We start from the raw sequence: 23179 nt of genomic DNA on the forward strand, positions 1-23179 counted from the left end.
CTCTGTTGCCCAGGCTGGAGTGCAGTGGTGCAATCTCAGCTCACTGCAACCCCCACCTCCCAGGTTAAAGCAATTCTCATGCTTCCACCTCCCAAGTAGCTGGGATTACAAGCATGAGCCACTGTTTTTGAGACAGGGTCTCACTCTGTCGCCCAGGCTGGAGTGCAGTGGTGCCATCATGGCTCACTACAGTCTCAACCTCCTGGGCTCAAGCAATCCTCTCCTCCTACATGAGCTCCCTGAGTAGCTGGGCATACAGGTGCGCACTACCACACTGGCTATTTTTTTTTTTTTTTTTTGTAGAGATGGGGGTCTCCTTATGTTGCCCAGGCTAGTTTTTTTTTTTTTTTTAACTTTTGTACCTTTTGTATTTTTAGTAGAGACTAATTTTTGTATTTTTAGTAGAGATGGGGTTTCACCATGTTGGGCAGGCTGGTCTCAAACTCCTGACCTCGTGATCCGCCCGCCTTGGCCTCCCAAAGTGCTGGGATTACAGGCGTGAAGCACCGCGCCCTGCCTGCCCAGGCTAGTTTTAGAACTCCTGGGCTTAAGTCATCACCTGTCTCAGCCTTCTAAAGTGCTGAGATTACAGGCGTGACTCACCATGCCCACCTAATTACTGTATTTTTGATAAAATAATTAATGCTTTTAATTTTTCCCTTTAATTAATTAGATATTTTTCATATATTTTGGTAGAAAATATTACACAGAATGTGAAAACGTACGGACACATGATTACATATAAACAGATTCCCTAGCTTTCATTTTGAAATTTTTGTCATGAGACAGTACAATATAGTAATATACGCTTGCCAGTTTATAAAAGGACAGTTGGATCCAATTTCTGACAAAATGAGACCTGTTCGTGTGGCTGAGCATTATTTGACCCCATAGGTAATCTTATGAAGGCTGAAGATCAAAATTTTGGGTAAAGCAGCGTCTACAGCAGTTTGATTTAAAATATCTTTTAAAAATCCTTTTATTCTGTATCAAATGAGTTTAGAGGTTAAATATTCAAATGTTCACATTTCAGTTAGGACTGGCTGAATTGTATGAGAAAAACAGAATTTCCAGTGGCCAATCTGGTTTGCTTGATTAGTCAGCACAGGTGGAGAGGCACTTTTCAAAAAGATATTTACAGTTGTTTTTTTTCCTCAGCTTTTTCTGGATTGTACATGACAGACAAAGCCAAATTTTTATGCTGGACAGAGATACCTTATGTGATTGCTGTGTGCTCAAGAGTTTGACCTGTTTGATCTGAGAACCTAACTTTCGCAAACATTGATCTAGTTCTTTCCTTTTTAGACTATCAATCTTTTAATTAACTGTTCCGTCACCCTAAGCAATTGTCAGCTAGGCAAACCTCCATAGATGTTTCTGAAAGGAATGACTCCTAAGTGTACAAGGCTAGGTTTTTGGTTGCCATGGAGCTGTTGTAATTTGAAAGCACCCTTTTTTTTTCTTTTTCTTGGCTGAAATGCCCTAAGGAAAAGTTATAAACAGCTTTTGAAATCACCAATGTTAGATTATCTTTTTTTATTTTTATTTTTTTGAGACAAGATCTCACTCCATCGCCCAGGCTAGAGTGCAGTAGTGTGTCACGGCTCAACGCAGCCTTGAACTTCCAGGCTCAAGTGATCCTCCCACCTCAGCCTCCTGAATAGCTGGGACCACAGGTGTGTGCCTTCACGCTAGCTACCTTTTTGTATTTTTAATGTAGGGTTGAGGTCTGATCAGGTTGCCCAGGGTGAAATTATCTTAATACAATTATCTTAATACAAGTGAAGAAGCTGGCTGGGCACGGTGGCCACGCCTGTAATTCTAGCACTTTGAGAGGCCAAGATGAGTGGATCATGTGAGCTCAGGAGATAGAGACCAGCCTGAACAACATGATGAAACCCCATCTCTACAAAAATTAGCCAGGCGTGGTGGCAGGTGCCTGTGTTCCCAACTCCTTGGGAGGCTGAGGTGGGAGGATCGCTTAAGCCCAGGAGGTTGAGGCTGCCGTGAGCTGAGACTGCACCACTGCACTCCAGCCTGGGTGGCAGAGTGAGACCCTGTCTCAAAAAAAAAAAAAAAAAAGAAGAAGAAGAAGGCCAGGTGCGGTGGCTCACACCTGTAATCCCAGCACTTTGGGAGGCCGAGGCAGGCAGATCATGAGGTCGGGAGATCGAGACCATCCTGGCCAACATGATAAAATACAAAAAATTAGCCAGGCATGGTGGCGCATGCCTGTAGTCCCAGCTACTCGGGACGCTAAGGCAGCGGAATTCCTTGAACCCGGGAGGCAGAGGTTGCCGAGATCGTGCCAGCCTGGTGACAGAGCAAGACTCCGCCTCAAAAAAAAAAAAAGAAGAAGAAGAAGAAGAAAAAGCCAACAGAGTCAGCAGAGAGGAGGAAGAAAAGAAAAGCAGATAGAGAAGTTAGGCGCCTCTACATACCAGTGTTTTAGTTTTATTTATTTAATTTTATTTTTTATTTTAATTTTATTTTTTTGAAACAGGGTCTCACTCTGTTTCCCAGGCTGGCCTTGAATTCCTGGGCTCAAATAATCCTCCTGTCTTGGCCTCCAAAAGTGCTGGGATAACAGGCATGAGCCACCGTGCCCAACCCCAATTCCTTTTGAAGGTGATTTTGTTTCAGGTCTCACTTATTTTTTTTTTCTTTTCTTTTCTTTTTTCTTTCTTTCTTTCTTTTTTTTTTTTCTGAGATAGCCTTGACCCCTGGGCTCAAGCCATCCTCCCACCTCAGCCTCCCTAGTAGCTGGGACTACAGGTGTGCACCACCACACCTGGCTAATTAATTTTTTTTTTTTTTTTAGAGACAGGGTCTTGCTGTGTTGCCCAGGATGGTGTCAAATTCCTGGGCTCAAGTGATCCTCCTGCCTTGGACTCTCAAGTGCCCAAGCTGTAGGTCCCACTTCTGACTCTAGTTATGTCATCCTAAATAACAGACAGGCTCTCTGAGAGAAAATGATATTTATTCTGGAATGCGTTGCAGTGGGAATGCATGTGCCATGCTAAACTGTATGGTAAACTGTGTGCATATACAGGGAGGCAAAAGAAGGCAAAGGTTTTTCAAGGAAAAGTGAAGAGGATCACCTAATTGTTTTGAGAGAATTCTCCTTGGCTACAAGGATCGATAACAAGGGTGACCTCAGTATGAGGTTGGACAGGGTTAGGGTTAAGTTGCTCAGCTGGGTGCGGTGGCTCACGCCTATAATCCTAGCACTTTGGGAGGCTGAGGCGGGTGGATCACCTGAGGTCAGGAGTTCAAGAGCAGCCTGGCCAACAAGGTAAAACCCTGTCTCTACTAAAAACACAAAAATGAGCCAGGCGTGGTAGCGCATGCCTGTGATCCCAGCTACTCAGGAGGCTGAGGCAGGAGAATCGCTTGAACCTAGGAGGCGGAGGTTGTGGTGAGCCAAGATTGTGCCACTATACTCCAGCCTGGGTGACTGATCCAGACTCCGTTTCAGAAAAAAAAAAAAAAAAAAAAAAAGTCAGCCGGGCACGGTAGCTCACGCCTTTAATCCCAGCATTTTGGGAGGCTGAGGCAGGTGGATCACTTGAAGTCAGGAGTTCAAGACCAGCCTGGCCAACATGGTGAAACTGTGTCTCTACTAAAAATACAAAAATTAGCTGGGTGTGGTGGTGCACACCTGCAATCCCAGCTACTTGGGAGGCTGAGGCAGAATCGCTTGAACCCAGGAGGCGGAGGTTGCAGTGAGCCGAGATCGCGCCACTGCGCTTCAGCCTGGGTAACAAAAGCGAAACTCCGTCTCAAAAAGTTGCTGGGCAGATGTCCTCGCAGTATTTTTTTTCTGTGGAAGGCTGTGGTTTCTGCATTTGCAGCCTTCCCCAGCTCTGTTTTGTGTTTTTTAACACAAGTGACTCCATTTTGATTCTGACAACTGTCATGGCAAGGAAGGCTGCCATGTTGGAAAATGAAGCCAATACAGAGAGAAAAACAAAGCCAAGAGGTGGAGAGAGCCCAAGTCCCTTGGGCTTCGGGGTCCATTACAGGAACAATGCATTCTGCCATCCTCCCTTTTTTTTTGCTTATGCCAGTTTGAGTTTGAATTCTGGCATTGTAAGTGAGGACATCCTAACTCCTACAGGGCAGGCCCAGGGGGCGATACCCTGGCAAAACAGGACCGTGGGATATGTCAAGCTTACCTCCTCTTTGGGAAGTCAGGCAGGCTGTGCTCCATGCCATCAGCTTCCTAGCCTGTGTTGGGCTGTGACACTGGTGACCCCAGTGAGGGTGCAGCCCCATGAAGAGGTAGAGGCTGTCACTGTGGCTCACTACGGTGTTCCTGGACCAGTTCAGGCACTTGGTGAATGTTTAGTGAACAAATGAGCTGAAGGAACAAATGGAAGAAGGCTGGGCAATCACAGCAGTTGCTGGAGAAGTGTCGGGGAGCCCAAGCCCCTCCCAGCCTGGCAGTATAGACACTCCGTGAGTTTCCGTTTCATTTAGGGGCAAGCTGGTAACCTTGTGGAATTGTACTTATCTGGCTTGTAGTCTTGCTACACCGGGAACTCTCCTATCCCCACTAGGGACCTTTACTTTTTTGTACAGTGGGGACAATGGCCACACTTACTGGCTAGGGTTGTGGTGAGGTGTTACCTATGGTATAACTGAGGTATTGATGCAAGAAGGAAGTTGAGATTTGTGTCAACATATGGGACCATGTGGGTACAGATGAGACAGCACTGGTCACATGTCGATCACTAGAGGGATGAGCACATCAGAGTTGATGACAGTCATCTGTTGGTATCCGATAGGTATTTGTTCCAGGGCACCCTATAGCTGCCAAAGTCCAGGGATGCTCAAGTCCCTGATATAAAATGGATACATTATAGTTATACATATTTATTCCCATAGATTTTTTTTTCTTTTGAGATGGAGTCTCGCTCTGTCACCCAGGCTGGAGGGCAGTGGTGCAATCTCAGCTCACTGTAAGCTCCGCCTCCCGGGTTCAAGCGATTCTCCTGCTTCAGCCTCCCGAGTAACTGGGACTACAGGCACCCGCCACCATGCTCAGCTAATTTTTCGTATTTTTAGTAGAGACGGGGTTTCACCGTGTTAGCCAGGATGGTCTTGATCTCCTGACCTCTTGATCTCCTGACCTTGTGATCCGCCCACCTCGGCCTCTCAAAGTGCTGGGATTACAGGCGTGAGCCACTGTGCGCCCAGCCCTTTTTTCTTTTTTTTTGAGACGGTGTGTCACTCTGTCGTCCAGGCTGGAGTGCAGTGGCGTGATCTCGGCTCACTGCAACCTCCACCTCCCAGGTTCAAGTGATTCTGCCTCAGCCTCCCGAGTAGCTGGGATCACAGGCATGCGCCAGCACGCCTGGCTAATTTTTGTGTTTTTAGTAGAGACAGGGTTTTACCATGTTGGCTAGGCTGGTCTGAAACTCCCGACTTCAGATTATCTGCCCACCTCGGTCTCCCAAAGTGCTGGGATTACAGGTGTGAGCCACTGTGCGCGGCCTGATTTTTTTTTTTTTTTTTTTTTTTGAGACAAAGTCTCGCTCTGTCACCCTGGCTGGAGTGCAGTGGCACAATCACGGCTCACTGCAGCCTCAACCTCCTGGACTGCAGCAATCTGCCTGCTTCAACCTCCGTTAAGTGCTGGGATTACAGACATGAGCCACCAAGCCTGGTCCCATAGAATCTAAACCATTTTGAGATTATTTATCATGCTTAATACAATGTAAATGCTGTGCAAATAACAATTACACTGTATTGTGTGTGTGTTTTGTTTTTGATAGGATCTCACTCTGTTGCCCAGGCTGAAGTGCAGTGGTGTGATCTTGGCTCACTGCATCCTTGACCTCCTGGGCTCAAGTAATCCTGTCTCAGTCTCTCAAGTAGCTGGGACTACAGATGCGTGTCACCACGACTGGCTAATTTTATTTTTTTGTAGAGATGGGGTCTCGCTATTTTGCCTAGGCTGGTCTTGAATGCTTGGGCTCAAGTGATCTGCCCACTTTGGCCTCCCGAAGTGCTGGGTTATAGGGCATGAGCCACTGTGCCAGCCTACACTGTATTTTTTTTTTTTTTTTGAGACGAAGTTTTGCTTTTGTTGCCCAGGCTGGAGTGCAATGGCACAATCTTGGCTCACTGCAACTTCTGCCTCCCGAGTTCAAGTGATTCTCCTGCCTCAGCCTCCCAAGTAGCTGGGATTATAGGCGCCTGCCACCACGCCTGGCTAATTTTTTTTTTTTGAGACGGGAGTCACGCTGTGTCACCCAGGCTGGAGTGCAGTCATGTGATCTCAGCTCACTGCAAGCTCCGCCTCCCGGGTTCACGCCATTCTCCTGCCTCAGCCTCCCGAGTAGCTGGGACTACAGGCGCCCGCCACCACGCCCGGCTAATTTTTTCTATTTCTTAGTAGAGACGGGGTTTCACCATGTTAGCCAGGATGGTCTCGATCTCCTGACCTCGTGATCCACCTGCCTTGGCCTCCCAAGTGCTGGGATTATAGGCGTGAGCCACCACGCCCGGCCACTGTATTGTTTTTTACTTGTACTATTTTTTATTCTTGTATTTTTATTTTTTCCAAGTATTTCCAATCTGTGGTTGGTTGAATCTGTGGACATGGAACCCCCATGGATGTGAAGGGCCGATTGTATGCTAGTCTGTCTCCTGGAGATGTTTGCAATTTTCCATAGCAAGTCTAAAGCGTGAAGCGTGTATGATCCTGCCCAAACCCATCGAACGTCCAACAGCAAACTGAAGCCTCATGTGAGCACCGATACTGGTTCATTGACAGCAACAGATGGGAAGCTGGGGGCTGGCAGGGGGCACACAGGAACTCTGACCTTTTCACTCAGTTTTGCTGTGAACCTAAAATGGCTCTAAGAAAGAAAGTTTACAAAAAAAAAAAAGGAATGGAATACATGTAGAAAGTTCCTGGTGCAGAGGCAGGACTGGGTGTTTGCTGTGTGACCTTTTCAGTCCTGGCATCACCATCGTTTCCTCCCTGGTGAGCCGCTCCTCCAGGGCACCCCTGTGCCTCCAACCCCACATGTGCCTGAGCCAGAAGCACTTTTGTCTTCTGAGGCTCTGTCTGCGCTCTGCACTCTTCCTGGGATTGGCTCCTAAGTCCATCGCCCCTAACGTGGCCCCATGAAGGACACCACAGTGCCTCCCATCTAGGAACTGCCTTCTCTCCTTTCGCTGAACTCAGACTGCTTCTGGGCCTCTGGATTTGATATTCCAGCAAAATTGCTTCTAATTTGCTGGCTCTCGCTTAGCAAAGGGAGGTATTAACCGTAACCTGGGAGAGACGCAAAAAGCCCAAGTGACTCGACCCCTCACAACCCTGACTTCAAAGGCAGCCGAAGTCTGTGGGCGACATGTGCTCTTGGATGATGATGGGGTGTGGTGGGGGCCTGGGCTGGTGTTAATCCCAATCCCTGTCCCTGTCCCTGTCCGTACAGGCCTGCACTGGGTCAGAGGGAGTTGTTGAGTTTCCGGCAGCCCCTGAATGGGGAATCTTCTCTGCCAGACAAAAAGAGTCCCACTGCTCTGTTCACTGCTTGAGTCACATCTCAGTCGCAGCGGGGCCTGTTGGTGGCAGGAGCCCTGGAGACAAAAGGCTGTCTGCTCGGGCTGTGGGAGCAGGTTGGTTAAGACTCTGGAATCTGTCCTCCCGCACCCCAGAGGACACCGCCACCTCTGACTCCGCACTGACAACAGCATCTGAAGGCATTTCTTCTGTGGGGCCATCACTTTATTAAGGGGTCATCTAGAAGGTGGGCCCCCTGACAAACCGCGGGACTGTGATCGGGCTCCAGCTACTTCACCACCCCGGGCCAGCCTGCTCCAGGGGTCCCTTCCTGCTGAGAGCAGGCGAGAGGCAGTCAGGCTCATGAAGCAGCCACCGGGTTTGGCTCACTGGAAGGAATCACACTGGAAACATGTTTAGCCCGCAGTGCAGAGTGGCTCCAGAAGGGAGAGGTTCTGGAAGATGCCCCAACCTGCCGGGCTGCTCCCAGAGTTGCACAGTGAGGGGCGGGCACCCAGGGCCGTTCCAGGACTCAGGATGGGGACGGAGATGGCGTGAGGAATGGAGGACAGGGCTAGATGGGCTGACCGGGGGGAACAGTGTTACGAAAAGGAGGCGGGTACCCTGGGCTCCCGTGACAAAGTGCGGCAGGGCTAGCCCCTGCAGCCCCCATAGCCCCCACCACCTTGAGACCACGTTCTGGTCACTGCCTCGGAGCCCCGATGTGTTGGGGCCAGGGAGCGCTCCTGCCTGGGCGTGGGGTGTGAGCCTCAGCCTCTGTCCGCCTTGCAGCGCGCGTGCCTCCCTTGGTCTGGCCTCCCTCGGCCCGGTCCTGGCGCTGGCCGTGCTAGCTGGCCGTGCTTCTCCGCGGGATACAGCCTTCCATCTCCAGTGCCTCGGGCCAGCCTTCGTACTTGTTGCTGTGCTTACTGTTCTTCACGTGCTGCGGGGAGGGGAGCAGAAAGTCATGACCTTGGCCCTCAGGGACAGGGGACAGGAGTGGACCAGGACCCAGGCTGTCAGTCAACTGTGCTGTGTTGGCCAACGGTGTACTCTCAGGGCACTTGGCCCCTCCACCCATCCCAGGGAAACATGGCATCAGCTGCACTGGCCCACCCCTCATAGCTGGACTGGGGACGGTCCCCTGCTGGGGCGTGAGCAGCTGGGGAGCCTTGTCGCATGCAGGCAGAAGGGGCGACAGGCTGCCCTGGTGGGGGTGATGCCAGGCACCCACCATACCTGCTCAAAGGGGCTCTTGTTCTGCACACCCTTGGCCCCGACAAACACCCAGCTGTCCCGGAAGGCCAGCTCCTTGGCGTTCCTGCTGCCCAGCTCACTGAAGAGCTTTCTGGTCTCTTCATTCATCCTGCAGCATGGGAGGAAGGGGTGTCAGCTGTTGCTGCAGAAGGGCAAGGCTGAGGCTGGCCTCCCCAAGCACCTACTTGGTGGCTGGGTCGTCATAGGATGCCACGAACACCAGGGTGCCTTCGTGCAGTGGCCGAATAAACTTCAACAGGTCGTTGACATCTGGGGGGGCAGGTGCCACGGAACAGGGGTCATCAGGCACCACTGAGCACCCTCCCACAAGCCCGTTCTCCAAACAAGGAAACAGAAGTAGGGATTGGGCCTGGGACATGCCCCGCCAAGGGACAGACTGGTGTAGGAAGCTGAGGCATCCCCGTGACCTCCCACAGCCTCCAGACCAAGCTGGCGATGCCCCTGTCCTTTCTGAACCCACGGAGGTGACTGAGAAGCTCCAAGTACAGACAGAGAGAGCAGTATCTCAGGGGAAGCTGCCCAGGTCATTTTGCTGCAGTCAAAATGCAAGACGCTGCGCTGCAACTCACCTCCGGCCCACATGTCAAAGGCCCGGGCCTCGATGAGCTCGCCGCTGACCCCTGTGTCAGGAGGGAGGGGCCCTGCTGGGTAAGCCAGGCCAGCCTCAGGGCACGGCAGGCAGGTAGCACGGGGGGGGGGGGGGCAGCCCTTCTGGAAGCTTTCAAACAGTCCCCCAATATTCATCCATTTGTTCAGGCAGCTGCATCCCACCCCAAGCCCTGGTGCCTCTGTCTGGCATTTGAGGCCCTCCGGGGGCTCTCCATGAAGCACCCTCAACCTCCCAGAACCTTCCCTAGTTCTTTATTGCCATCATGCTTTTTTGTTCATTGGGTCACTCCTCTGTGGAGCCTTGCGCTTGCACAGACTCCTTCCCAGGCCTCCCTGGGAGATCTTGAATGGGAGGGGAAGGGAGGGCAAACACCCAGAGGCCTCCTGGGGAGGGAGCAGGGAAGGAGGGTGGCAGGCCACGCTCAGCCAGGGGCCTCACCGTTCACCAGGGCGATGTTCAGCCCGCGGCCCACGTTGTCCTTGACGCTGCTCATCAGCCTAGTTGGGGGGGGCGGGGGACAGGGAGATCCCACATGGACATGTCTGCTCCACTCTCCCTTGCAGACCCGGCCCTGGATCCCCCACTCCCTCCCTGATCCCCAGTCACCCCAGGGAGCTCACATCTTGTCCTCGAGGCAGATCTTGGGCCCAATGACGTTGGCGGCCCCGCTGACCACGCGGAAGGCCAGGTGCTCCTCAGGACATGGCTGGGGCAGGCCACACTTGTACTTCCTGGCCCGTGGCGCTGGGCAGGGATAGCAGGTGTTATCCATGGGCCTGGCCCTGAGGTCACCTGAGATCTGAAGGGGAGGTCAGGACCAGCACACATGGTAGAACAAGTGACCGCAGAGCAGGACACAAGTACGGGGATGTGGCTCAGGCCAAGGCTGGGGACACTTCCATACTCTGTGTCCTACTGGTGAGGCCACAGGGACCCAAGACAGAAGGATTTTCTGTTACTGGTGGGAGAAAAGAAAGGATGCTGAGGGCTGGCCTGGGCCACTGCACAGCCAGGAACAAAGCAGGGGTGAAGTAAGTCAGGCTGGGGGTCTAGCTGCATGGATGAGGCCAACCTGAGCAAAGGCAGTGTGGCAGGGGGTAGTGTGGCAGGGGGTACAGCCTGTCTCCCGATTTTGATGGGGGTTGGTTGGGAGGAGTGGAGCAGGATGGCTTCTATTATGGGTTGAATTCTGTCCCCTCAAGGTATGCTGAAGTTCTAATCTCTGGTACTTCAGAATGTGATGTTTGCAAATAGGGCCTTTGCAGTTCAGATGGGGTCATACTGGAGTAGGTTGGGTCCTTAATGCAACATGACTGATGTCCTTATAAGAACAGAAGTGACAAAGACACACAGAGGGAAGACAGCCATGGTACAGTGGAGGAAGAGACAGGAGTGACACAGCCAGAGGCCAAGGTATGCCTGGGGCCACTGGAACCTGGGGAGGTCAGGAAGGACCCTCCTGTGGAACTTTCAGGGTGAGTGCCGCCCCGCTGACACTTTGATTTCAGACTTCTGGCTTTCAGAATGCGGAGAGAATCCATTTCTGTTGTTTAAGCCACCCAGTTGAAATGGCAGTTCCAGGAAATGGATACAGGTTTTGGCACCAGGAAGTGTGGTGCTTAGGTAACAAATACCTAAAAATGTGGAAATGGCTTTGGAACTGGGTAGTCAGTAGACGCTTGTCTTAGTCCATTTGCTGCTGCCATAACAGAATACCACAGACTGGGTAATTTATAAAGACAACAGATTCATTTGGCTCATGGTTCTGGAGGCTGGGAAGTCCAAAAGCATGGCGCTGGCATCTGGTGAGGGTCATCCCGTGGCAGAAAGGTGGAAGGTGGAAGCAAGCATATGAGACGCAGGAAAAAAGGGGGCTGAACTTCAAGGTAACTAACTCACCCATAATAATGGCATTCATCCATTCATGAGGGCAGAGCCCTCATGACGTAACTACCTCAAAAAGGCCCTCCTCTCAATACCAATACATTGACAAATTTCAACATGAGTTTTAGAGATGACATTTAAACCATATCAAGGCTATAGAAGTTTGAGGTACATGTTAGAAAAGGTCTGGATTGCCTTTAAGAGACTGTTGGTAGGAGTACGGATGTTAAAGGTAATTCTGGTGAGAGGAGGGGAGAGCAATAGAGACAGCCTCTGTGGTCTTAGAGAATACAAATATCATCAAGAACAGAACGTTGCTAGAAACATGAATGTTAAAGGTGCTTTTGGGTTGGGTGTGGTGATTCACGCATGTGATCCCAGCACCTTGGGAGGCCAAGGCAGGAGCATCACTTGAGGCCAGGTGATCAAGACCAGCCTGGGCAACATAGTGAGACCCCGTCTCTACAAAAAATACAAAATAAGCTGGGTGTGGTGGTGCATGCCTGTAATCCCAGCTACTCAGGAGGCTGAGGCAGGAGAATCACTTGAGCTATGATTGCGCCACTGCCCTCCAGCCTGGGTGAGAGAGCAAGACCCTGTCTCAATACATTCAAAAAATAAATAATAAAAAATAAAACATTAGCTGGGTGTGGTGGCACATGCCTGTAGTCGCAGCTACTTGGGAGACTGAGGTGAGAGGATCGCTTGAGCCCAGGAGTTTGAGCTTACAGTGCACTGGGATGATACCACTGATACCACTGAACTCCAGCCTGAGCAACAGAGTAAGACCTCTGTCTCTACCAAAAAAAAAAAAAAAAAAAAAAAAAAGGTGCTTTTGGTTAAGCCTCAGAGGAAAATGAGGGACATGTTACTGAGTTATTGGGCGCTGGAGGAAAGCTGATCCTTGTTATAAAGGAACTTGGCCCAGGTGTGGTGGCTCACGCCTATAATCCCAGCACTTTGCGGGGCCAAGGCGGGAGGATCACTTGAGGTCAGGAATTCGAGCCCAGCCTGACCAACACGGTGAAACCCCATCTCTACTAAATATGAAAATTAGTTGGGTATGGTGGCAGGTGCCTGTAATCCCAGCTAATCAGGAGGCTGAGGTGGGAGAATCGCTTGAACCCGGGAGGCGGAGGTTGCAGTGAGCCAAGATGGCTCCACTGCACTCCAGCCTGGGTGACAGAGCAAGACTCCGTCTCAAAAAAAAAAAAAAAAAAAAAAAAACTTGGTTGAATTGTGTTCTAGTGTTTTGTCGAAAGGAGAATGTGTAAGTGCTGGGTGCTGAACTTGGATATTCAGCTGAGGAGATTTCCAAGCAGTGTTGAGAGCGTAGCCTGACTTCTCCTTGCTGCTTATAGTAAAATGTGAGAGACATAAGGAAGAAACTGTTGAGCACAAAGGAGCCAGAAAGCGAAGATGTGGAAAATTCTTGGCCTAATCATATTACAAAAACTGCAAAAGTGTCCCCTGGACAGAACAGCAAGGCTGTTCAAGCGTTTGCCCCAGAGCTGAGGTATGTGACTCGTGGGTCCACTCAAACCTTTCAGCAGAAATCTACAATGAAGATGGGGTTATCTAGGAAGCGTCTGTGGGAAAACTCTCTGATTTTATAGCTTGGGCCTCTATAACTTGCACAAGAGACCAACAAGGCTCTTGAGAATCTGACACCAGCAGAAACACTGCCGGCCTGGAGTGAAGGGGGCAGAGATGAGATGAAGGGAAGGAAGGGTGGCCCCGAAGGTGGGGCTGTCTCCTGTTTCAGAGCATGGGGTCATTCCAGCAGGCCCAGAAGAAAGAATCTCAGGCCACAGAGGATTCCCCTCAGGCCTTGAAACCAAATGAATTTTGCCCTGCTGGGCTTTGGACTTGCTTGGGACGGGTGACCTCTTTCTTCCTTCCAAGTTGCCCTTTTGCAGTGGGAGTATCTATCCTAGGCCTGCCCCACCGTCATATTCTGGCAGGAAGTAACTTGGCAGGAAGTAACTTGTTTTCTAGGTTGACAGTGGCAAGCAGCCCCCGTGGACCACCACAGCTGGTTTGGGGAGGAATAAATGGAAAACCGAAGCCCTACGGGACCGGGGACAGGCAGGGATGTCACAAAGGGGAGGAGCAGGGAGGTGACAGGGGCCTTACCTGCAGTTACCGAGCTCTCTGGACCTGTGGATACAGAGTGGTTTCTGTTAGTGTGGAGCCTCCCAGGGCCTGCGGCAGGGCAGCCTGGCCCTCCTTACACCGCGAAGTGTAGACACAGGCAGTCAGGCTCAGGGGCCGGGGGCTAAGCCAGGCCGACCTTGGCATGCTTCCTGCTCAAGTGTAAGTCATGTTCAGATGAAAAACTCCCTACTCTAGGAACAGGGGGAAATGGAATTAGAAAAACTACTTAGATGACCTGGCCGGGCATAGTGGCTCATGCCTGTAGCACTTTGGGAGGCTGAGGCGGGTAGATTGCTTGAGCCCAGGAGTTTGAGACCAGCCTGGGCAACATGGTGAAACCCCATCTCTACTAAAAATACAAAAAAAAATAAATTAATAATAATAATAATAATAAGCCGGGTTTGGTGGTGCGCACCTGTAGTCTCAGCTACTCGGGAGGCTGGGGCACTAGAATCGCTTGAACCCAGGAGGTAGAGGTTGCAGTGAACCGAGATTGCACCACTGCACTCCAGCCTGGGAGACAAAGTGAGACACTGTCTCAAACAAACAAACAAAAAAGTACTTAGGTGACCTATTACCAGTCAACAAGGTGGAGAGTCCCCTCTCCATCTCAGAGCCTGCAGGGAGCAACCGGGGCATCACTCCCCATGTTCAGTGGAAGCTCCCTGCCCCTTACTCTGGCCCTACTGACTCCAGTTTGGCATATAATTCTAGTGATCAGGTATTGGCTTTCCTAGATGAAGCAACTGGGTGTTGGGGGAGGCTGCGCCTGATGCCAGGAGACAGACTGGGGACAGTCAAAGGTAGCCTGCCAGGGAGGAGATAGAAAACCCAAGTCAACTCCCAACCCAGAGCCTCAACCACAGGCCCAGGTGGCCACCTTGGTGGCCTCCAGAGAAGGATAAGGCGGGGTCCCACACTCACTGGTGAAGAGTTGCTGGATGCGAGGAAAGCCACTGCCAGGCCCACCCAGGAGGATGCTGACCACGATCCATGTGACACCCACACTGACGACTAGGACCACAATGCGGAGAGGGCCTGGAGGCAGGATAGACACAGGGTGGGGTCACCTCAGATACCAGCGAACCCCAGAATGACCCCATAGCCTTGCATGACTGGATCTCCCCTGCCACTTGGCAAGAAGTGGCTGGAGGACAAGGAGGTGGAGACCTGTTGCCTTCTACCAGGGCTGAAAGGGAGACTTGAGCTCCCTGGCAGGTGGAAGGAGGAAATTGAGTTCAAATCCCAAGGCTGCTGGGTTTGGTTCTCCCTGGCGGGTCTGGGAGGGGGCCTTCCAGAACTCTCTGCTCGAGAAGGGCTCCAGCCCTCTTTCCAAGAACCCCCTCAACTTCCTGCCTCTGAAACCACCAATATATTTGGGCATCCACCTGCCCCTCCTTTCCTCCTGTTCTGAGGGAGAAGGGTCCCTACTCCCTTTTAAGACCAGTCCCGGCCGGGCGCAGTGGCTCACGCCTGTAATCCCAGAACTTTAGGAGGCCGAGGCGGGTAGATCATGAGGTCAGGTGTTCGAGACCAGCCTGACAAAGATGGTGAAACCCGGTCTGTACAGAAAATACAAAAATTAGCCGGGCATGGTGGCGCGCGCCTGTAATCCCAGCTACTCAAGAGGCTGAAGCAGGAGAATCAGTTGAACCTGAGTGGCGGAGGTTGCAGTTAGCCGAGACCATGCCACTGCACTCCAGCCTGGCGACAGAGTGAGACTCTGTCTCAAAACAAAAACAAAAACAAAACAAAACAAAACCAAAACAACAACAGTCCCGTCATCTGCTGGGACCTGGATTGCAAGCTCCCCAGCCTTCTCTGATTTCTTGTAATAGTGATCACTCTCTCTAGCTCGCTCTTTCTCCTGTATTTTCAACATCTCCAATGTTAAGGAAGCAAAGAAAACACTCTTCTTCAAAACCACATCCCCATCCTCTTTCCCCTAACCTTTCTTTTCCCTGTCAACCCCCTCAAAAGTCATCTATACTCATTCCATCATCTCACCTCCTACTCCCTCCCACCCTACTCCAGTCTGGCCTGGCTTCCACCACCTCACCAAATCAGCTTGTTGCCAAGGCCACTGATGACCTTTGTGGTGTCACCACCCCTGGTGACCTGTCAGCCTTGATCTTCCTTGACCTCTCAGTGGGCTGCCCATGTCCACCTGACAGAAGCACTAACTTCTCTGCTGGCTTTCCGGACAGCACACTCTCCTGACCCAATCTCTCTGGACACTCCTCATTCTCCTTAGTTAGATCGTCTCCTCTACCCTCCCCTTAAAAGCTGGACTTTCCCAGGCTTCCATCTCAGGCTGCCGTCTGGTCCCTACCTGTAGTGTCTTTTTATTTTTTTTATTTTTGAGACGGAGTCTTGCTCTTGCCCCCCAGGCTGGAGTGCAATGGCGCGATGTCGGCTCACTGCAACCTCCGCCTCCTGGGTTCAAGCGATTCTCCTGCCTCAGCCTCCCAAGTAGCTGGGATTACAGGCGCGCACCACCGTGCCTGGCTAATTTTTTTTTTTTGAGACAGAGTCTTGCTCTGTTGCCCAGACTGGAGTGCAGTGGCGTGATCTTGGCTCACTGCAAGCTCCGCCTCCCGGGTACACGCCATTCTCCTGCCTCAGCCTCCCTGGTAGCTGGGACTACAGGCGCCCGCCACCACGCCCGGCTAATTTTTTTGTATTTTTAGTAGAGACGGGGTTTCATCATGTTAGCCAGGATGGTCTTGATCTCCAGACCTCGTGATCCGCCCGCTTCGGCCTCCCAAAGTGCTGGGATTACAGGTGTGAGCCACCGCACCCGGCCATGCCTGGCTAATTTTTGTATTTTTAGTAGAGACGGGGTTTCACCATCTTGGCCAGACTGGTCTCGAACTCTTGACCTCAGGTGATCCACCCGCCTTGGCCTCCCAAAGTGTTGAGATTACAGGCGTGAGCCACTGCGCCCAGCTGTCTTTACTTTTTTGAGACGGAGTCTCGCTCTGTCGCCCAGGCTGGAGTTATGCGGTGGCGCAATCTCGGCTCACTGCAACCTCAGCCTCCCGGGTAGCTGGGATTACAGGCGCCCGCCACCACGCCCGGCTCATTTTTTTATATTTTTTTAGTAGAGATGAGGATTCACCATGTTGGCCACGCTGGTCTCGAACTCCTGACTTCAAGTGATCCTCCCACCTCAGCCTCCCAAAGTGCTAGGATTACAGGCGTGAGCCACCGCGACCGGCCTGTAGTGTCTTTTTAGATGATGTCATCTACTCCTAGCTCTTTAATTAAGCACCATGTGTCAATGACTTTCTATTTTCTAGTTCCAGCCGTGGCCTCTCTTGAAACCACTCCCTGCCAGCTGGTTCCTCAGTGGCCAGCTCCACCTGGATATGTCCACAAAGTTACCACCTTAGCAAGTCTGAAGTCCAATTCCCGAGTTGTTTCTACTCTCCACCCCGCCCCAACCTATCCCTCCCCAAGGATCTTCATCTTACTTGTCCAGGTGACAGTAGGGCTGTCATCGGGTTCATGTCGAAGCCCACAGCCACTTTTGTCACTTCCCCTCTAAGACCACGCCTCTCCACCTGGACTGCCTACCTCCTCTCTCTCATCACTCATTTTCCAAAAAGCAGCTGGTCTGCTACCTGCGTTGGGAGATACTGACTATACTAATCCTCATGTCATAGCTCGGGGAGCTGACGTCCTCAGAGGTGAAAGGATTTGGTTAAGGTCAAGGAACGAGTGTTTGTGCAGAGTCCTCCATTTCCAAAACCAAACCCAGTGGTTCACCCGGGCCTCTCCAGACACAAGATGTCGCGACGCTGGGCCTCCAGCCAGGTGCCCTTTTCAACTCCCTCCCGTTCGCTGTGGAAGCCACCCACCTGCCAACCTCATGTCCACTTCTCCTGCTGGGTTGGGACCGCCGGCAAGTGCACTGTTTGGGGGCAAAGCGGAAGGACAGGTTTGGGTGGGGGTCGGGGCAAGCCTGTGCGGGACCCCTGCTGGGGGCGGGCGCGATCGGTGCTACGACCTGTTTGTCCAGCCGCCCGGCCAGGCAGGGCTCCTCGGAAACGCGCGGGGAAACCCTGCCTGGCCAGGAGGGGCCTCAGGAACCCGTTGGCTCACGATCTTGCCCACAGGAGCCTCCGGGGCTGGGACGAAGATGTGGTTCTCCTGGGCTCCGGCCGTTCCTCCGGGCCTGGGGGCTGGCGACGCGGGCCGGGCCGGAGATTTCTCTGGCCGTGGGGAGACGTGGGCTCGGTCAGGGAGGTTCCCTGTCAGGCCCGCCGACCCGCTCCGCCCCGGGAGAGGACGCAAGGCCGCTGCGCAGGGTGGCCAGGCAGGCCCGGCAATGGCGGCTAAGGGCGGGGCCACAGCCCGTCGGCCCCGCCCCCGGCAGCAGCTGCGCCGTCTGGCTCCACGCAGGCCCCGCCTCCAGACCCGCCTCTACCGCTCGCGCTGGCCGCCGCACGGGAGGGGCCTGAACCTGTCCCGCCCCGAACCTGTCCCGCCCCTGGATCCCTCGTCGGCCCCACCTCCGCAGTGCGTTCAGGCTGAACCCACCGGCCGCCGAGTGGGAGGGGCCCACGTCGGTCCCGCCCCGGAAGTCTCCCCTCGGCCCTTTCTCGGGTGGGAGAGCCCTGCCTACCCAGGCTTAGAGGGCTGGGGCTGCGCTTGCACCCTGAGGTCGGATTTGTGAGTCGTGGGAAGACGCAGATGGATCTGGGGCAGAATTAGAACCTGTTCCAAAGTTGATCCATGCGCTTTGTAAAGGCAAGGGAGGTACAGAGGCGCAGATAGGGAAGACCGCAGGATCCAGCGTGAGCCTCTGGCTGCCTTTCCTTAGGGTCTGTTTTCTGTCCAGAAGCGCGTTCCTGCTGTCTCTCGTTATCACTTTTATAATGGGACGGGGCGTCTCAAACTATTTCGACATCCTTGAAAACTCTTGCCTGCTCCGCCTGCCTGATCTCTAACACCCTCCTCCTCAGAGCTGCTCAAGCTGTGTTGTTTACGCCACACCCCACCCTAAAAGCAGAGGAGAATACAACTTTCGGGGGCAGTGGAGGGGGGAGTTTAGCGCTATAACCCGAGGCTTTCACAGCAAACCAGAATTTATTTTGAGGCCTCTCAGGTTCAGCTTTCAAGTCACGTGACTTTCGCGTCCTACACAACTCTTATTTTCACTTGAAAACAAGTGTGACGTCGTGAATTCCCTAACAATAGGAAAAAAGAAGGCTCCAGAAAGAGCGGTGCTTGGCTTTCCCAGCGGCTCCAAGCGGTGCCCGGCACCCAGCTGGCTGTATGGACCTGGGGTGGTCTCCGGCCGCAGGCACACGCGGCCCTTCGGCCTTTCTCCAGTCACCCCAATTCTCCCTGACTGCCTGGCTATCTCCCCTCCGCGCCTGCCCGCACGCTGCCCCCAACACTGCCCGGGCTCCCTCTGCCCATGAGAACACGGGTCAAGCTCCCGTCCCTTCTGCCCTGCCGGCTGCCCCAAGTGCGCCCTGACCACCTACTGCGCTGGCATGGCCGGGGCCACCCTGACAGCTGATCCATCATCTGTCTGGAGAGCAGCAGCAGGGCCGAATGAGAACCACGGAAACCTCCCTGCCCTTTGACCCAACTTACGGGAATCTCCTACCCTTAGGGAAACAATGCAAAATATAGAGAAAGTTTATAGAGCCGGGCATGGGAGAGCCCTGGTTAGAATCCAGCAGTTTCTATACTGGAGTACTCAACAGGGTCAAGGTCCCTTTCAGCTGCCTGCTGCTGGGGCCAGGGCTTTGCATTTGCGTTTTGTCATGGAATTTGACAGCCTCTCAAGTAATTATGGTAACGAATCTTGGGCTCCATGCCCTCCTCAGGGGGGCCCAGTCGAAGAAGCTCCAGGTTACTCACACCCTTGAGCTGCCAGCCGGTGTTTTTCAAAGACAATATTTACATGTTGTTCAGAGCAGGCATTTATGAAATTGTTGCTTTAATGAGTCCCCCTGAGCATTCCGAGACAACTCTCCCTTCCTTGGGGACACCACGTGGGTGATGGGCCAGAGTCCTGGGATTCAGTTCCACGTCTTCCGTGCTTCCTGGGGCAGCCTTGCAAAAGTCCCTTATTTTCTCTGGGATGGTTTGGATTCCTGTGGGGGTCTGGCCAGCACGGTGACTAGAGCACATGGTCTGTCACCATCCAGGCCAACGTCCTGGGGTACACTCACAGTCATCTGTTCTTCCAGGTCAGCCCTCATAGATCAGGGCAGCTTCAGCAGTTCTCAAATAGCAGATGTTACAAAATGGGGGTGGGCAATCCTGCAGCAGACGTCTCTGCACTTTCTGTTAGAAGGACACCCCAGGTATTTTTGAGCACTGTTCTGAAGATGGAAAAATCCAGAGTATACATACACTTAAAGCTGGGAGGGGCACCTGCCGGGGAGAATGCATAAGGGATAGAAACAAAAACAGAGGGCCGAAGCCTCTGCCAGGCAGAAGACACTGAGTTCTCAGCAAAGAGAACACCTTTCAGTGCTGTGGTCAAAGGGATGTCAAGCCTCCTGAGGCCCGGAAAGAGCAGGAAACTGAGGGCAGAATTGGAAAAAATCAAGTTACAGACACACACCACGGGATAACCTCTATACAGAAAGGAGCACACCCAAAATAATACTATATATTTATAGATGTACTTTTGTATTGGGGTAAGACATATATAACATAACATTTGCCATCCAAATCATTTTAAGTATACGATCCTGTGGCATCAGTTACATTCACAATGTTGTACAACCATCACTACTATCTTTTTGTGTGTGTGTATATTACTTTTTTTTTTTTTTTCCCGAGACAGAGTCTTGCTCTGTCTCCAGGCTGGAGTGCAGTGGCTCAATCTTGGCTCACTGCAACCTCTGCCTCCCAGGTTCAAGCAATTCTCCTGCCTCAGTCTCCTAAGTAGCTGGGATTACAGGCGCCTGCCATCATACCCAGCTAATTTTTATATTTTTAGTAGAGATGGGGTTTCAACATGCTGGCCAGGCTCGTTTCAAACTCCTGAGCTCGTGATCTGCCCGCCTTGGCCTCCCAAAGTGCTGGGATTACAGGCGTGAGCTACTGTGCCCGGCCATGTATTACTTTTATGGGCTCATATATATGTCCATAGAAATATAGAGTTCTTTTAAAAATTCTATCAATAGATATTTCTTTTCCTTTTTCTTTTCTTTTTTTTTTTTTTTTTTTGAGTCAGAATCTCACTCTGTCGCCCAGGCTGGAGTGCAGTGGCGTGATCTCGGCTCACTGCAACTCCTGCTTCCCGGGTTCAAGTGATTCTCCTGCATCAGCCTCCCGAGTAGCTGGAACTACAGGCGTCTGTCACCATACCCGGCTAATTTTTTTGTATTTTTAGTAGAGATGGGGTTTCACTAGTTGGCTAGGCTGGTCTCGAACTCCTGACCTCAGGTGATCCGCCTGCCTCGGCCTCCCAAAGTGCTAGGATTACAGGCATGTGCCACCATGCACGGAAATCAATAGATATTTCATTTCCACCAATACAGAAGCATCAGTTAACAGTGACTGGTTGACACTTTTAGAAAGTGGCTTGAGAAGGGCCCTGAATAAGCCACCTACGTGGAACACAGAATTTGAGATGTGCAAATGTGGAGACCTGAAGGCTTGTTATGGGAACAAAAGGTGGCTGTGTATAGAGAGGAGCGCAGATAAAGGGGACTTATCAGCAGTCGCAGGGAGTTCATGCTCAACAACTGGCAACAAGCGGGGCAGCTACAGGCTACTCAACTGGGGATTGATGCGCGGTGCCTCTGAGGTTCAGCTCTGGGCCTGATCGTCCAAGAAAGGGCAGCTAAGGTGGGCATAGTGAATCACGCCTGTAATCCTAGGACTTTGGGAGGCTGAGGTGGGCATAGTGAATCATGCCTGTAATCCTAGGACTTTGGGAGGCTGAGGTGGGAGGATTGCTTGAAGCCAGGAACTTGAGACCAGCCTGGGCAACAAAGTGAGACCCTGCATATATATATATATATATTTACACAAATAAATAAAGGGCAGCTAGACTCCACAGAAACCATGTTGAAGATTCCTGTGCAGGAAGGGGGTGATAAAATGCAGAAACCTGACCTGACACAGCCAACACGTAACTGCATTGCCTCATTTTTCACGATTTTTTTCTTTCTTTTTGGAGAGAGGGTCTCATTGTGTTGCCCAGGCTGGAGTGCAGTGGCGCAGTCACAGCTCACTGCAACCTCTGCCTCCCAGGCTCAAGCGATTCTCCTGCCTCAGCCTCCTCAGCAGCTGGGATTACAGGCATGTGCCACTACTGACCGGCTAATTTCTGTATTTTTAGTAGAGACGGGGTTTCACCATGTTGGCCAGGCTGGTTTTGAACTCCTGGCCTCAAATGATCCACCTGCCTCGGCCTCCTAAAGTGCTGGGATTACAGGCGTGAGTCACCACGCCCAGCCATTAATTGCCAAGTCTCATTGGCTCCTAGTGTCTTAATCCACATCTGCTAAAGTTGTTTAAGGTACAGCTAAAACATCACCCAGGCTGGGCTCAGTGGCTCACACCTGTAATCCCAGTAATTTGGAAGGCCCAGGCGGGAGTATCACTTGAGCCCAGGAGTTGGAGACCAGCCTGGACAACACAGGAAGACCTTATCTCTACCAAAAATACAAAAATTAGCAGCATGTGGTGGTGCACACCTGTGGTCCCAGATACTCGGGAGGCTGAGGTGGGAGGATCACTTGAGCCCAGGAGGTCAAGGCTGCAGTGAGCTATGATCACACCACTGCACTCCAGCTCAGGCAGCAGAGCAAGGCCCTGTCTCAAAAAAATAAAATAGGGGCCGGGCACGGTGGCTCACGCCTGTAATCTCAGCACTTTGGGAGGCTGAGGCAGGTGAATCACCTGAGGTCAGGAGTTCAGGACCAGCCTGGCCAACATGGTGAAACCTCGTCTCTACTAAAAATACAAAAATTAGCTGGGCATGGTGGTACACGCCTGTAATACCAGATACTCGGGAGGCTGAGGCAGGAGAATCGCTTTAACCTGGGAGGTGGAGGTTGCAGTGAGCCGAGATTGCGCCACTGCACTGCAGCCTGGGTGACAGAGCGAGACTCTGTCTCTAAATAAATAAATAAAATAAATAAATAAATAAATAAGGCTGGGTGCGGTGGCTCACGCCTGTAATCCCAGCACTTTGGGAGGCCAAGTGTAGGGAAAAGAAAGAGAGATCAGACTGTCACTGTGTCTATGTAGAAAGGGAAGACATGAGACTCCATTTTGAAAAAGACCTGTCCTTTAAACAATTGCTTTGCTGAGATGTTGTTAATTTGTAGCTTTGCCCCAGCCACTTTGACCCAACCACTTTGATCCAATCTGGAGCTCACAAAAACATGTGTTGTATAAAATCAAGGTTTAAGGGACCTAGGGCTGTGCAGGACGTGCCTTGTTAACAGAATGTTTACAGGCAGTATGCTTGGTAAAAGTCATCACCATTCTCTAGTCTCAATAAACCAGGGGCACAATGCACTGTGGAAAGCCGCAGGGACCTCTGCCCTTGAAAGCGGGGTATTGTCCAAGCTTTCTCCCCATGTGATAGTCTGAAATATGGCCTCATGGGATGAGAAAGACCTGACTGTCCCCCAGCCCGACACCCGTAATGGGTCTGTGCTGAGGTGGATTAGTAAAAGAGGAAAGCCTCTTGCAGCTGAGATGGAGGAAGGCCACTATCTCCTGCTTGCCCCTGG

The 23179-nt window shown here is 51.9% G+C and overlaps 1 protein-coding gene across 6 annotated transcripts; it reads right to left on the minus strand.

Annotated features, from left to right (window-relative positions):
- Window positions 1-7725: 7725 nt before the first annotated feature.
- Window positions 7726-17598, minus strand: FAM3A (FAM3 metabolism regulating signaling molecule A). 6 transcript variants are annotated; one of them, XM_008952806.5, is made up of 10 exons: window positions 17464-17598; window positions 17315-17367; window positions 14376-14489; window positions 13431-13454; window positions 10031-10154; window positions 9849-9907; window positions 9370-9420; window positions 8965-9049; window positions 8762-8888; window positions 7726-8465 (listed from the first exon to the last, which is right to left on the minus strand). In XM_008952806.5, the coding sequence occupies exons 2-10, from the start codon at window positions 17325-17327 to the stop codon at window positions 8370-8372; spliced, it is 693 nt and encodes a 230-aa protein (XP_008951054.1). In that variant the 5' UTR covers window positions 17328-17367; window positions 17464-17598; the 3' UTR covers window positions 7726-8369. The 6 variants fall into 6 exon arrangements, with proteins under 6 accessions (XP_008951054.1, XP_008951052.1, XP_034805558.1 ...); XM_008952804.4 differs by having other exon boundaries at window positions 9370-9441; XM_034949667.3 differs by having other exon boundaries at window positions 9370-9444.
- Between the last annotated feature and the right edge of the window lie 5581 nt (window positions 17599-23179).

This window comes from Pan paniscus, chromosome X (assembly GCF_029289425.2).
Source record: "Pan paniscus chromosome X, NHGRI_mPanPan1-v2.0_pri, whole genome shotgun sequence".
Lineage (NCBI taxonomy): Eukaryota > Metazoa > Chordata > Mammalia > Primates > Hominidae > Pan > Pan paniscus.

What these genes read in the sequence shown, in the direction of transcription:
- FAM3A (XM_057301165.2), bottom strand. Translation starts at nt 14,446, where the DNA reads ATGGATCGTGGTCAGCATCCTCCTGGGTGGGCCTGGCAGTGGCTTTCC. An exon ending in ATCTGCCTCGAGGACAAGAT is followed by an intron (nt 9,908 to 10,030) that starts GTGAGCTCCCTG and finishes CCCCCCAACTAG; the next exon opens with GCTGATGAGCAGCGTCAAGG. An exon ending in GAACATCGCCCTGGTGAACG is followed by an intron (nt 9,421 to 9,848) that starts GTGAGGCCCCTG and finishes CTCCTGACACAG; the next exon opens with GGGTCAGCGGCGAGCTCATC.